Below are 15,341 nucleotides of genomic sequence, written 5' to 3'. Positions count from 1 at the left end.
CTACTCGTGATTCCCTTCTTTATCATGCCCAACACCCTGTTTGCTTTCTTTGCTGCCGCTGCGCATTGAGCCCACGGCTTCAGGGTCCTGTCTATCAGTACCCCCAGGTCCCTTTCTTGTTCGGTCTTGCCCAATGTCACACCTAACATTTTATATTCATGTTCCTTGTTTTTCTTACCCAGGTATAAGGGTGGCACCACGCTTTCACCAGTGGAAGAGGGAAAAACATTTGTATCATTGGATTTTTAATAAAACAGATTTTTCTAAAACCATAAGTGTTTAAGGCTAGTGCAGATAAGAACAGAGCTTGCAGGGACAGGGACAGAACTCGGGGTGGGACGGGGATTGTGGCATGCGGCACTTGTAGTGTGCTAAGATGGAGGATTCCGGTATGTACACAGTGAGAGAAGGAGAGTTAGCTGCTGGTAGCTTTTATCTTTTACTCTGTGTTGGCAGGAGCGGCAGCGCTTGGAAACGATCCTGAACTTGTGTGCAGAGTACACCAAAACTGATGGCAGTGGTGATGCAGTGTCCGTGGAGGATCCACGCAGGACTTGTGCTGCGGCGGGTGACGGTATCCCTAATCTGACCCGCAGGAGACCCTCAAAGGATGCCGGAAGCCTCGCTGTTATGAGAAGAGGGGCACAGAATCCCCCAGCTAGTGCAGGACACAAGCAACAAGAGAACCTGGAGAAATCGGACGACGAAAACCTGAGGGAAGAGTGCAGCAGCACAGAGAGTACACACCATGAGGTAGGTTGGAGGGCAGGGTGGTGAAGGGCTGGAGACCATAAGATGACGGGCTGGATGCACACACCATTGGGTGGGAGAGAGAGAGCAGGATAGTGACGGGCCAGAGGCACACACCATGGGGCGGAAGGGAGGGTTTAATTTATTTCATCATTTGGGAGTAGCAAGACAAGACAATTAAACCAATAGATCAAAATTGGCGTAAGTCAAGATAACTAGAAAAGGATTAAAAAAAAAAGTAGAAAAGAAATCAAGTCTTCACCTGTAAAGCCATATCAGTCTCGCGCCTCCTTCCTAGAGAGTGTCCTGTCCATTCATAACCAGATTATAAAAATAAAAATTTTCAGTCTCAAGTTAATTGTAGCAAGTAAGGATTTGGATTTCAGATAGAGAGGGATTTTATTCCAAAGGAAAGTGGCCAAGAAGTAGAACACTGTGTGATGTGTATGATCAAGTGGATAGTGACAATCTGGCAGGAGTCTATGGGATATTTCTATTTGAGAAAGATTCTGAAATTCCCAAATGGAGAATTCTAACTCATGGACTATGTCAACATTTAAACTTGATTCTACAGGTAAATTGGGAGCCAGAGTTTCTGAGTAAGGAGCAGCAGTACACGATCAGATTTTCAGGTATAGAATAGGAGTTTTTCAGCTGTATGTTGGAGTATTTTAGGGTAGGGAGTTTAAGGGAATTACAGTAATCAAAATGGTTCAATACTAAGGCATAAATGAGTATTGAAAACTGATTTATATAAGTATGTTCTAACTGCACAAATGTATCTAAGTTCTAGATAGCTGGACTTCACTAGTTAGGGTAGAGTAGTGATGGGCTTGAAGATACACACCATGAGTTGAGGAGGATGGGGATACGAACAGGGGTTAACACACCACAAGGTGAGAGAGAAAGGGGACAGGATGGATGAATGATGCACACTGAGGTATGATCAAAGGGTAACAGAGGGTATGATGGTGGAGGAGTTAATAGTAACATAGTAGATGGTGGCAGATAAAGATTTAAATGGTCCATCCAGTCTGCTCAACAATCGTACTCATTATTATTACACAATTAAACCAATGATGAATGTGTGAGATAAAATATTTAATCCTGATCTTTCTTTGGTATTTCTGGGACATAGACCATAGAAGTTCGCCTGGCACTGTCTTTACATTCCAACCACTGGAGTTGCTTTCAAAACTCACTCCAGCCAATTCCAACGTGTCTTTGTTATATACAGATCAAAGATCGTAGAAGTCTTTCTGGGACTGTTCTTTGTTCTTCACAGCCAGAGTTGCCATCTAAGCACAAGTTGACATGTCAACACATGCAGTCATTTGAGTTTTGTTTTTCATTCTATCCATTTTCTGAGTAAAGATCCTCTGTGTTCGTCCCATGTCTTTTTGAATTCTGCCACTGTTTTTCTCTCTACCACCTCCCTTGGAAGTGCATTCCAGGCATCGACTACCATGAAAAAGTCTGCCACCCTGCCACCTCAATTCATGTCCTCTAGTTTTACCATTTCCTCTTCTCTGGAAAAGATTTGTTTCTATATTATCTTTTTCAAGTATTTAAAAAGTCTGTATTATATCTCCCCTGTTCCTCTTTTTCTCTAGGGTATACATATTCAGATTTTCCAGTCTGTCCTCGTATGTCTTTTAGCACAAGCCCCATACCATTTTTGTAGCCTTCCTCTGGACCTCTTCAAATCTTGTTTTCATGTATACCGGAGCCAACACGGTCTGTGTTTCAAAAAACACTTCTTCCTCAGGGGTCCAGGATAATCAATACATAGAGTATCAAGAAACCAGATTGAATAGAACGAACAAACAAAATATCGAACAAGACTGGCATAAGCCTCTCCTGTCGCCAGTCTTGTTCGATATTTTGTTTGTTCTATTCAATCTAGTTTCTTGATACTCTATGTATTGCTTATCCTGGACCCCTGAGGATGAAGTGTTTTTCGAAACACAGACTGTGTTGACTCCGGTAAACATGAAAACAAGAACCAGTGTTTCGATATATTTATTTTATGGATGCTGTTCATATATGTTTTTATGACTTTTATTGAATAAATGCCTGCACCTTGTACATTTTCCTGCAGTCTTGTTTTTGGTTTTTTGTTTTTCTGGTTATAACCAAAAATCAGAAGTTCTAAATATGAAGTAAGGACAATAGAGGCTAGAAAAAGGGGAAATACATGATGAAGTGTGGGGGAAGTGTGTGACACATTGTATGAAGTTTGGAGAGCGTGGGAATAATAATAATAATTTTATTTCTTATATACCGCCAAAGCCATAGTAGTTCGAGGCGGTTTACAACGAAGAAGGGCTGGACAATCAGCGAAAATGGTACAATGTTACAATCAGAGAAAATTAGGTGGTAGAGAAAAAATGGTACAACAGAGAGAAAAAAAAGGTACAACAGAGAGAAAAAAATGGTACAAACAGAAAGAAAGATGGGTACAATTAAGGCAATGAAATGGTACAGGGAAGAAGGTCAAGACAATCTGCGTAAAGGACATAGAGAGATAGAAGGGCCAGGGTGGGCATAGGGTCTTAGGGTATGAATCGGGTGAAAAGATTAGTTTTTAGTATAAGGACAGGGAGACACATACCAAGAGAGGAGAGTGTGAATATAGGCATATGAAGATGTCTCGCACAATGTGGTAAGGAGGATGGGCATAATGGGGGCATGAGATAGCCACAAAGCATGATGTAGTTTTTTTGCCTTTTCTTCCCCTTGGTTGTGTTCCTCATCCCTTGGCATAAATAATGCTCTTCTACTGCAAACATCTGCATCCTCTCCATCACCACCACTAGTGCCCCTGCCAACACAGCTGTGCCCAGAAACTTGCTATCCCTTTTCCCAAAAGTTTCCCCCTTTTCAGGAGCTCTCGCTAATGAACTTTAGTGGTACTTTCTCTCAAGCAGCATGAAGATTCCCCAGGCAGGGACTGGAAGCGAGAAGCGGCAGTGCTGGAGGAGGCACGAGCCCACATCCTTGGAAGAGTAGAAGAGCTGAAAGGACGAATCAAAGAATTGGAGCAGCAATTACAGGAGTCTCACCGAGAGGTAAGAGGCAGGAGTAGCAGGCCGGCAGAACTGCCAGGCTTCATTCTAGTCTCTAAGAAAATGGCTATATTTTCTTATATTGATTTACCGGGATCAGATCTCTAAACGTGCTATAAACCATACATAGAAACCGGTATGGAGTGTTTTCAAAAAGCTTCGATAGAGTATGAGTATGCCTCAGCCCCACCACTCCACCGCTGTGCTAGCTCTTGACTGCGGAGAGATTTATGTGGCACTTCCTCATTGGCCGCTCATAATCATTTTAAACCTACTATTGCTATTTTTGTCAAATTTTTTTATGTATATATTTTTTTGTGTTTTTTCTTATGCATGTCTATAAAAAACTTCTTAGCTATAAAGCTCAAATGTGCTTAGTTGTACTTAGCTTGTATTGCATAGCTAAATCCAGCCAACGCCGGGGAGTTTAACCCAACATGTTTCGCACCATACAGGCGCTGTGTCAAGGGTCTCCCTAAAAAACAAGTAATAAGTAATAAAGAGGGACTAAGCACATTTGAGCTTTATAGCTAAGAAGTTTTTATAGACATGCATAAGAAAAAACACAAAAAAATATATACATAAAAAAATTTGACAAAAATAGCAATAGTAGGTTTAAAATGATTATGAGCGGCCAATGAGGAAGTGCCACATAAATCTCTCCGCAGTCAAGAGCTAGCACAGCGGTGGAGTGGTGGGGCTGAGGCATACTCATATTCTATCGAAGCTTTTTGAAAACACTCCATACCGGTTTCTATGTATGGTTTATAGGCTTCATTCTAGTGGCATAGGATGATTGTAAGCTGAGACAATGCCTCGGGGGACAGATAATAACCCCCTTGGAGCAGTGTACCAGGAGAGATTTAGGGCAGAAATCCCAGAATAGTGTGACATAGAAAAAATTGGGATATACCTTCACAGTTTTGTGCCATGGAAAAGATAAGATTTATATCTACTGTTTGCCTGGTGTGCACCTGAGAGGTACTGTAATATGGGAAAGTTTGGGTAGTACTCCTGGAATAATACACCATAGAGGAAACTGGATGATACTCCCATGATTATGTGCCATAGAAGAAACAGGGGTGTAGCCAGCTACCCAAGTTAGGTGGGCAAATCTCTTCCTCTCCTGCCCGGGCAATATGGTTCCCTCCCCTCAGCACTCTGGTATCTGAAGCCCTCCCCCCGCTTATCTTTTAGAGAGCAGATCTTCCCCTGAAGAGAGCAGCATGCTTGCTGGCTCTGTGGCCTTCTGATGTAACTTCCTGTTTCCTCATAGGAGAGTACGTCAGAAGGAAGGTTGTGAAGCTGGACTGAGCAGTCAAACTTCTTGCTGCCTGTAAAGATCTGAAGATCTGAAGTTTAAAAGTAGGTAGGAAGGAGAGGTATCAGAAGATTTTAGCTGGTGGTGCATGGGGATTCCTCCCCCCCCCCCAGCTACCAGGTGGGCCTGAAACCAAAATGAGTAAGCTTAGGCCCACCAATAGCTACACCACTGAGGAAAAGTAGATCAGGATAGATGTCGGGCAGTACCTCATAGGAGAAACAGGGTGATTCCTACCCAGAGGTCTAGCTAAACCAGCAAAAACAGAGGCTGGTGATATCTGACAAAGATGACTCTTACCTTCTCTCTTGCCTCAAGAAACTAGTTAGTTCAGAAGATGCCCTCTGGACACCGAACCACTCCAGTTGAATGTGGCAAAGCAACTGTGATCTTTTAGAATGAATATACCACATATAACATAATCACCCATTTTGCTTCATTGTGTCTTTGTCTGCAAGCCTGTTCTGTGCCAAATCAGAATGAGCAGCATCCCATATATCCTCCCACTTGACCCCCCTCATAAGAGAGAAAGCATGATGTTATCTTCTCTCTGAGTTTCATAAAGAAAGCCCAACCACCAGCTCCTATTCCCAGCAGCTTCTCAAGAGGTCAATTTTCAAAAGGTTTAGGAATCTAACTTGAGGAGACAGGATCTCAAACGGAATCATTTGAAAGCTTACCAGGGCTGAGTTGCTAAATTTAGGATACTTGTCTCATTAGGTTTCTAAATATAGGATCCTAAAAAGTGAGTCGTTCTGGGTGTAGAATTAGGGGGGGGTGTAATTTTATAAGGTGGTACCTAGTTTTAGCTGCTGAGAACATGTATAAATGCTGGTATTTTAGTCTCCAGTTTACAGTAGCAGATAAATATATAAATAACTTCAGCAGAATTGCAATCTGTTTCTGAGCGGCAGTGGTGGATGACCGACACAGGCCCGATTTTCTGGATATCCCTCCTGATTATGCATGAGAGTGAATCGCATATCGTGAAGGCAATAAGCCCGCAAATCACTCTCTTGCACTTTCAGGAGGGATATCCTGACAATGTGGCTCTCTAGGATTGAACTTGGACCGTAAATTTCCAATCTGGATAATGCCCACCTGAACCGGCTGATAAATAAGATGAACTGAAAAAAAGGTAAATTCTGAAAAACTATGTACACTTGAAGAATCTGCCAGTACCGTAAAATGAGGCCTGGGAAAATATAGGAAGTGGGAATAGTAAGATGTTGATAGGAAAAGGAGAGTAATATTTTGATTGCAATTTAATTTTCATTTTATAATGATTTGTGTTGATTTTTGTCTGTCTAGTAATGTGGTATGTGATTAAAATGGTGCATGTAGTGTTGTACTCCGCCAGGACGATAGAGTGGAATATATATATTGAAACAAATAAATAAAAATTTATCATTTTAGCTTCCGAAATGTTCGATTTCTGCATTATCAAGCTCCAATTTGTAAAAATATTTTCCCTTTAAGCTGTACACTCGCATTTCCCCCCCTCCCCTATTTTGCTAATGCATAGCGTGGGTTTTAATGCCAGCAGCGGTGGTAACTGCTCCGACGCTCAGAAGAATTCTTTGAGCATCTGTGCAGTTACCGCCGCTAAAACCCACGCTATGCATTAGTAAAAGAGGGGAGTTAGTGTGTTAATGTTTTTTTTAATTGGGTGGGTTTTAGATGTATACCACACCGAGTCACTCACAGCTGCAGTTTATAAATGTCAAAAATATTAAATAAATACATAAAATGCAGGTGGTTCCTCTTGAATTCCAGAACACATTCTTCAAAGGCACAAAAATTGATCAAAAGGATTTAGGCTGGTTACTGTTGTATCTAGCAACTTTTTTAAAGAATTGGTGGTGTCTGGAAACCATCTTTTCTAATTATAATGAAAATGTCCCCCAAAAATGTGACCATGTACACCTGCATAGAAAACCCCAAGACTGATGTTTTTGGAAATTTAAGTCCATTTATGAAATCATGAGGTGAGGGGGTGACTAAATGGGATTCTTCTCACAGGTGTGCAGAGAAAGACGCAATGACGGCAAATGAAAAATAAATAACTTAGAAATTGTTCCCATTGACACATTTTGGAAGCAAAATATGAGGATACCCGTCTGGTGCTTTTCAAAATAAATTGCACATAAACAAGGGAGATGTGTGTGACTCCATCCCCAAACTGACAGGAAGTTGGACAGGAGCCCCCCAAAGTAAGATAAAATTAATCAGCAGGACCATCCTTGGGGTTGGGAGGGGGGAGGGAGAAGGGGGTAAAAGGGCAGTCAACATCCCTTTACCCCCTCTCAATACTTATTTCTCAAGTACGATACTTGGGAAGTCGGAGATCTGCACATCATAAATGTTCAGAAAATAAGATGAAATGTTCCTTCCACTTAAAGACAGAAACTTCACATTGTTCCATAAATCTATGACCTTTTGGCATGCTTTTTCTACCCTTTTGTCAAATTATAGGGACATAAGATGTGCTCTGCTGATCTCTACTAGTAGCAGGCAAAGTGTGTTATTTTGACAACAGTGTCGAGCAGTGATGCCAAAAGAGTCCTGAAACTGATGTGTGTGGGGTTGGCTGGGTGGAGCATGGCTCCTGGCCCTGGTGGTGACCCTATGGGTGTGTGTTTTGTAGATGGAGATGGAACGCGCTCTTCTGCAGGGCGAGCGGGAGGCCGAGATCACACAACTGCAACAAGAGCAGAAGATTGTGGAGCAGTTACAGGAACAGCTCAACAGTCTGGAGTTCAGAGCACAAAAGGAAAGGGACAAGGTACCATTTTGGTCACTAGGGAGCACCTTACAGATGCAGGACAGGGACACACAAGGGCATGTCTGATCTGGGGTGATGAGTGAGATGCTGTAGCTTCCTTCTCGGCACTGCTGCCGATTCTGCTTCCTCCTTATCTGTCCCTGCCCCATCAACTTCTCCTGCTCCTTTTTTTGTCAGGGCCTAAGTTTAAAGTGAAGATGTAAAACCACCTAGGGTTACCAGATTTTCCCCGAAGGGAAATCTGGACCCATGGCCACGCCCCCAGAGGGCACACACGCATGCCAGTGATGTCATCGTGTTGCGTCTGCGCATGCGCGGATGCCTCCTCCTGACGCAATTTTACAGGAAGCTTTTCAAAACCCGGTCAAAGTGCCGGGTTTTGAAAAGCTGTCTAGACCCCTGGACAGGTCCTCGAAAAGGAGGACGCGTCCGGTGAAATCCAAACGTCTGCTAACCCTAAAACCACCTCCAGTCCTGTCGTTCACCAGTGCTGCTGCCATTGACCGAGTGGGCCTGACTCCAAATAAGCAGAATCCAAAATAAATAAAGTGGGAGGAGCCGTGGACCACCAAAGCCCACATGGGGCTAAGCTGCCGCTCCCGTCTCCTGCCGTCCTGTTCCTTTCTCTTCTCACCTGTTAAAGCAGCTGCCAGGGACCGTCGTCGGCCGAAATCCAGGAAGGCTTCAGTTGGATGTGCCAGAGAATCTTGTGGTACCTGTGAGAAATGAGGAAGAAGATGGAAGGGATGCTTAGGTTTTGAAAGTTGAACCGGCGCACAGTCGTAATGGAAAAAGAAATGTTACCTATCTGACTTTGTGTTTTATTTTCCTGAACTGATTCTTATACATTGAAACAAACTGTGATGCTAGTGGGACATGTTTTCATAGTTTAGTGTTAACAATTTAGTGATTTTTCTTCCCCCCCACTCCCTGCATCTTCCCCAGTGTATTAGGAGTCTACGATAAATAGTGTGCAGTGTATTCGGGGTATAATTACTCAGCTTTCTAAATTCAGAGTCAGGGCAAGTGATGTACAAGTGCAATAGGATTCCCATGGCCAAGAAGACTTACAGTCTAAGGCAGTGGTTCCCAACCCTGTCCTGGAGGACCACCAGGCCAATTGGGTTTTCAGGATAGCCCTAATGAATATGCATAGAGCAGATTTGCATGCCTGTCACTTCCATTATATGCAAATCTCTCTCATGCATATTCATTAGGGCTAGCCTGAAAACCCGATTGGCCTGGGGGTTCTCCAGGACAGGGTTGGGAACCACTGGTCTAAGGAGTCTGTTTGCTAGCTTGTTCTAGGGCAATAATGTGCAATATTTGTCATGTTAACTGGCAATAACTTGCATTATTTGACAATAGCATAGCTTAATGCAGGATTATTTTTATTGCAACACATGTTATTGAAATGAGACACATGAAAAGGGATGCAGAACAGCTCATGATACCTAATGAAGAGCACAACTTCACTTAAACTTGGTTTGTTTGGCCCACTCCAACTAAAAAAGGGTGCTGTTAATGTGGGGGATAACAGCTGACCAATGCCTTAAGAGCCAGCCTCTTCAGTGATGTCACAATGGCTTCATTGTCCTTTATTTGGCTCACTTCTACTACATTGTGATTTCTAAAGTAGTGCACAACCCTGTAGGCAGTTCTTAAAGGAGAAGTGCATGCATGCTTCCCCTATGGGAACTGTCCAGGGAAAAGTGCCCGCAGACCTTTGCTTTTTCTACTGGTACTTTGTCTACTTCCAAACACCATTGTAATTTTGAGAGTACAAAACTATGGACAGTGTAGCCTTCCTAGGGTTACCGGATTTCCTCTTAAAAAAAAAAGAGGACTCCTGGTCCCGCCCTGTTCCGGCCGCAGCCCCACTCCCACATGAACCTCGTGTTCCCTTCCCTGAGCTCGGGGTTGCATCTGGAGGGCATCGGAGCCTACACAGACATTAACGCTATGATGTCATGCGCATGCATGTGACATTATCATTTCACCATCCTCTCGTGTACAGAGGCCTTCCAGATGCGACCCAGAGCTCAGGGACCTTCCAAATTGCCAGGTTTTGGAAATACCTCCGGGCACCCGGATAGTCCTCTAAAAAGAGGACATGTCCAGGTTTTCACCGACATCTGGTAACCCTAAGCATTCCCTGGCCTCAGCAGGGATAAAAGTACAGACATGTTATAGAATAATATGGCTGTACTTTGCCCATCCCTCCTGCAGGTGGCAGTGTTCAGACAGGTAAATAGCCCTATATGCAAGTACAGTAAATGGTTTTTGAAGATAGTTCTCCTTTCCTCAGGTACTTAGAGTGCAATCAGTTGTCCCCTAATTGGAAGACATTTTTTTGCCTCATTCGAGGCCTTGTGATTTTATCTGGGATGTATTTGAGGGAGAGGAGGGATTCTTCCTCTTCAAATTCATCCTTGAAAGAAGCATAGAGACCATGGCAATGTGATTCCTTAACTAGATAGGTGTTTCTGTCTCTTGCTCCCTTTACACTTAGGTGCAACTCCCTTGTTTCCCCAGTAATCAGGTTTTAAGCCTGAACTAATCCCAACACTTGTGTTGTGTGTGTGCTTTCACTGTGAGTACATCAACCACATCAAAGAGCAGTACAGTATACCCCTGCGAATTCGCAAATCGCGGACTCAGTCTTTTGCGATATTTTCTGACCGCCTCTTCTGGGAACTAAAGTCAGGCTAGACCAATCAGGAGCTGCTTTCACGTGCCAGATAGTGTGTCAAAGCAGCTCCTGATTGGTGTAGCCTGACTTTAGTTGCCGGAAGAGGTGGTCAAAAATACTAAGAACGATCCCGCACTCGCCACCGCTCCTGCAGCTCTCTCCTGCCTCCAATCTGCTCCTAAACCGCATTTGCGTTTTTTTTAAATTCACGGGTGCTCCTGGAACAGAGCCCCTGCAAATTTCGGGGGAGTACTATACTTGACTTTTCTTCCACCAGACTCGCAACTTCCCAAGTGAACATCGTAAAAGCAAACAACTGTTCTTGGAACCTGAGATTTTTGCCACAGTAGGCACAGAGTACAAACAAAACCCACCTCTCATGCTCTGCACTGATTAATAAAGCTTTTCTAACTGCACTAACTCTAACCATGGGAATACCATTCCCCCTAAAATCTAATGTTCAGCAGCTCTGCATGGCCCAGTGTCCTCTGTAACACGTGGCCCAGGCACACCTGCTAAGCAGGGCCTTCTGTACTGCTTAGCCAAGAAGCCTTGCTCTTCTGTAACCTTGTGAATATATCTAGATGTCTATGTTGTTTCCTAACCAAGTGCTCAGCCAGAGAAAAGCAAAATAAAAAAAAAATCTTAAATATAAAAAATTACTGTACATAGCTGGCCCTCTGTGGGAGAAAGGACTGGTGAAACGGTCTTCGTCTGTTCACATTCTCTCTATGTGCAGTCATGGTCGAAGCTTTTGATATTTTAATTAGGAATATTTTATCTAGTTTCATATTTTATTTGTTGCATTATCAACAAACATTTTTGCCCTTGGCAATGTACAAGAGGTTAAAAGCACATACACAGAGTATATACCTAGGGCTTTCTGTTTACCTCTTGTGGTTTGTAACGTTTGCTGAGATGTATTTGTCTCTGAAATAAGATGAGGATGACTTGATTTGTTATTAATCAGACTAAACCTGTCGTCCTTTCAGAAGTCAAGTGTTTATGATCAGGAAGTTGATTTACCCCCATTAACTGGAGCTTTAAGCTTCTTACTCACTTCCTAGGAGAAGGGCAGAGCTTTATATTGCTCCCCAGTTATCTAGAGGAGGCACGACGTCTGAGGCTGCTCCTCATGGGCAACAGAAAAGAGTATGGCCCAACCAACTTTACCCAACAGCAACTAGACAGCTTGGGAGACAAGGTCAGAAGATGGTTGTTCCATGCACCACCACCAACCAGAAAGGTGTTTCCTGATTATTTAGGAGAGGAAGAGCATCTGAGGTTGCTCCCTAACTCACCAGGAAGTAGAGAGCCTATGGCACACCATTGATTCACCAGGTCAGGGATTGGAGGCTCCTCACGGGTCTGAGGAAATCCAACATAATGGCGTCGTGTCTTATTATAAAACCTGGAGCTTCCGTTTTCATGGTCCCCGTGCTTGCTCTTTTCCCTAGTATAGGGGTTCTCCACCCAGTCATTAGGACATACTTAGCCAATTGGGTTTTCAGGTTATCTATAATTAGGGTTACCAGACATCCGTGAAAACCCATACATGTCCTCTTTTGTAGAGGACTATCTGGGTGCCTGGATGGACTTTCCAAAACCCAGCATTTTATCCAGGTTTTGGAAAGCTTTGTCCACGTCTGGAGGGCCTCTGAGAATGCGTGGATGATGGTCACTTGCGTCCATGCATGTTCAGAGGCCCTCGGACTCGGCCTGGAGGTCAGGAACGAAAAGACAAAACTTTCTGGGGGCAGAATGGGATAGGGATGGGACTGGGGCTGAACAAGGCAGGGCTGGGGACGGAACAGGGTGTGGCCATGCATTTGGGATTTTTCAACGCAAAATATGGTAACCTTGTCCAAAATGAATATGCATGAGAGAGATTTGCATGTACCACCTCCATTCTGTGCAAATCTCTCTCATGCATTTTCATGGTAGGCCTCTAGAACAGTGGTCCCCAACCCTGTCCTGGAGGACCACAAGCCAGTCGGGTGTTCGGGATAGCTCTAATGAATATGCATGGGGCAGATCTGCATTTTTATCATCTTCATTACATGCAAATCTATTTCATACATATTCATTAGGGCTATCCTGAAAACCTGAGTGGCTGGTGGTCCTCCAGGATAGGGTTGGGAACCACTGCTCTAGAAAACCTGATTGGCTGTGTGTGTCCCAAGGATTGGGTTGAGAACCCTTGCACTAGGGCAGGGGTAAGCAATTCCGGTCCTTCAGAGCCAGGTCAAGTTTTCAGGATAACCACAATAAATATGCATGAGATAGATTTGCATCTCAAGGAGGCAATACAATCAAATCCATCTCATACATATTCATTGTGGATATCCTGAAAACCTGACCTGGCTCCGGCTCTCGAGGACCAGAATTGCCTACCCCTGCACTAGGGGAAGGAGCAAGGGTGAGGACCACGAGAATGGAAGCTACACGTTTTATAACGAGACATGACTCTGTTATATTGAACTTCCTCAGACTTTGAGGAGCCTCTGAACCCTTATTTTCTCTGGCTGAGTCACTTTTCTAATTCTCTGGCTTTTGCATGGCATGGATTTGAGAAGTTTTGTTTTGTTTTTTTTTTTTGTTTTTTTTTAAATGTTTCCTCATATTCAGGAAAGGGCAAAGGTTGATGCGGAGAGGAAGGAGCTAGAGAGGTTGGAGTCGCATTACAGCGAGCTGAAGAAACAGTTGCACAACTGCCCCGAGTCTATGAGGGAGCAGTTACAGGACCAGCTGAAAAGGGTCAGTGCCACCCGATTGGTTCTCCAGCATCCCCAATACCCTCAAACACACCCCTTCACCTCACCACCTCCTGCCTCTGTACACTGCAAAGGATCACAGCTTCTCTCAGGCAAGAGCAGAAGGATTATGGGTAAGAGTGCAGTGTGAACAGAGTAGACACTGCGCCGGGTAGAGAGAGGAACAGCAGGAGGGGCAGGGTATAATGGAGTGACTTTGCAGTGGTCTGCCACTAACTTGGGCCTATAACTCTGTCTGCAACTTATTCTTAACTATCTCTTGTCGCTTTCTAATTTCCCCTTTACTGAAAATGTTTGTGCTTGAGTTTCCACCCCTCCAGCTCTTGTCAAGGGGACAGCAGACTGCAAACTGCATTTCTAAGGTGTTGGGTTCTGCTACAAGGTCAGGAAGGGCCCAGCTTCTTTGTGTGGTTCTGGATTTGGGCTCTTGTCAAACCCATTAGTTGGAAAAGGGAGGAGGCGGGCCCAGCCTCCCCCTGTGCTTTCGGGCTTTCTCTAGGCACAGCTTGCTCGGTTTGCATGGGAAGATGAGGACCCATCCCGTCCACGTGATTCTGGACAGGATCTAGTAATATCCATTATGGTAAGGATGAGGAGAACCAAGCTTTTCCTATTGGTTCTATATCTGCTTTGGTACTGTAGGAGTGGGGCAGGACCCAGCTTTTCCAAGCTCTGTTATTGCTCATCTCACAATTGATGTGATGAAAAAGGAGTGGTTTCTGAATTCTCTAGGTTCACGCCTCTGACCCTCTTGCTCCCCCTCTCTCATTCTCCAAGGTTTATGATAGAAGGTCCCAAACCATGGGCCAGGACCCCAAATGGGATCATATCAATAGGTGGGGTCAAAGAAACAGAGTTATTCTTGCTCTCTTTGGATCTGTGCAAGTAGTGGTAACCAGGATGGGGCCTGTGCGTCGGTGAACATTCACAGGCCACGGCCTTTCCTGAGTAAGGTTCCTGATAGGCAGGAAACTCATTTAGAATGGTAGGATCCAACGATGCAAACTTTCATACAGGCCCTGAGGTGACTGCTGCCACTGTTACCACTCACCATTCCCTGCTGGGAAGTGGAGACCTGCTGTTTTCAGTGGTTCAGATGGGGTCAGGTTGGATCAGAGTTTGAGAAGCACTGGTGTATGGGTTCTGTTCCATCTTATGCGGGTGGAATCCTTCCTGGGGCCCGATGCTGGCTTTAGTGTTTCATTTTTACTGGTTCCACATCCGGAAACTTCCACAGTTTTGTCTGTTCTGTCTTGTTTTTTTTAATTATTGCTGCTGAAGCTAAGCTGGATGGCGCTGTGGGTGGGATCTGGAGGCATTTCAGGGGCGTTCTAAATAATGTGTTTTCCTTGCTGAAGGAGATGGAGGCCCTGGAGACAGAGACCAAGCTGTTTGAAGACCTGGAGTTCCAACAGCTGGAGAAAGAGTCTCGCCTAGAGGAGGAGCGAGAGACTGTGAACCAACAAATCCTACAGAGCAAGGCAGAGTATCATCGGAGTATTACCAAGAGGAAGGTGAGGAAGGTGAAAGGGATAAAGATGCAAGGAAGCAGCAGACACACTGTGACCCCCAATAGCAGGAGTTAGGATGCTCCCTCTCTGTGCCATGGTGGCTGGCTTAGTCAAGAGCGTCCAGAGCCAGAATCATGCCCTGTGCAGCTTGTCCCCTAGCACCGCCCACTGCCCAGCCTCAGAACGACCCTGTGCTTAGCATCCTAGAAATCCAGGTTATGGGCAACATTATACCCTCTGCTGTGGAGAATTCAGGAGAAGCCACCGTGCTGGTTCCTGGGTGCAATCAGTGGGCTTGAAAGGAGGAGGAAGGTTTGGCTGACACTTCAGTCCTGGTACCTTGCCTGGATCCGGACCAGGAGGCACGGCAGGGTTTTATTCTCATGTGCTGGGAGAAACTCTTCTCTGACTCATAGTAACACTGTAAATAATGACAGAGA

At 44.4% G+C, this 15,341-nt stretch overlaps 1 protein-coding gene across 12 annotated transcripts in view; it reads left to right on the top strand.

Annotated features, from left to right (window-relative positions):
* PHLDB1 (pleckstrin homology like domain family B member 1) overlaps positions 1-15,341 on the top strand; it is a 142,625-nt gene that overhangs the window by 81,115 nt on the left and 46,169 nt on the right. For 7 of the 12 annotated variants that reach the window (XM_033917615.1, XM_033917618.1, XM_033917617.1 and 4 more), the window contains 5 exons: positions 457-753; positions 3,678-3,821; positions 7,787-7,924; positions 13,245-13,373; positions 14,749-14,904. In XM_033917615.1, the coding sequence (XP_033773506.1) occupies positions 457-753; positions 3,678-3,821; positions 7,787-7,924; positions 13,245-13,373; positions 14,749-14,904 (864 nt within the window). The remainder of the gene's footprint in view (positions 1-456; positions 754-3,677; positions 3,822-7,786; positions 7,925-13,244; positions 13,374-14,748; positions 14,905-15,341) is intronic. The other 5 variants (XM_033917620.1, XM_033917622.1, XM_033917624.1 and 2 more) reach the window with 3 other exon arrangements.

This window comes from Geotrypetes seraphini, chromosome 13 (genome assembly GCF_902459505.1).
Source record: "Geotrypetes seraphini chromosome 13, aGeoSer1.1, whole genome shotgun sequence".
NCBI classification, from domain to species: domain Eukaryota; kingdom Metazoa; phylum Chordata; class Amphibia; order Gymnophiona; family Dermophiidae; genus Geotrypetes; species Geotrypetes seraphini.
This window is presented reverse-complemented; position numbering and strand designations above follow the sequence as displayed.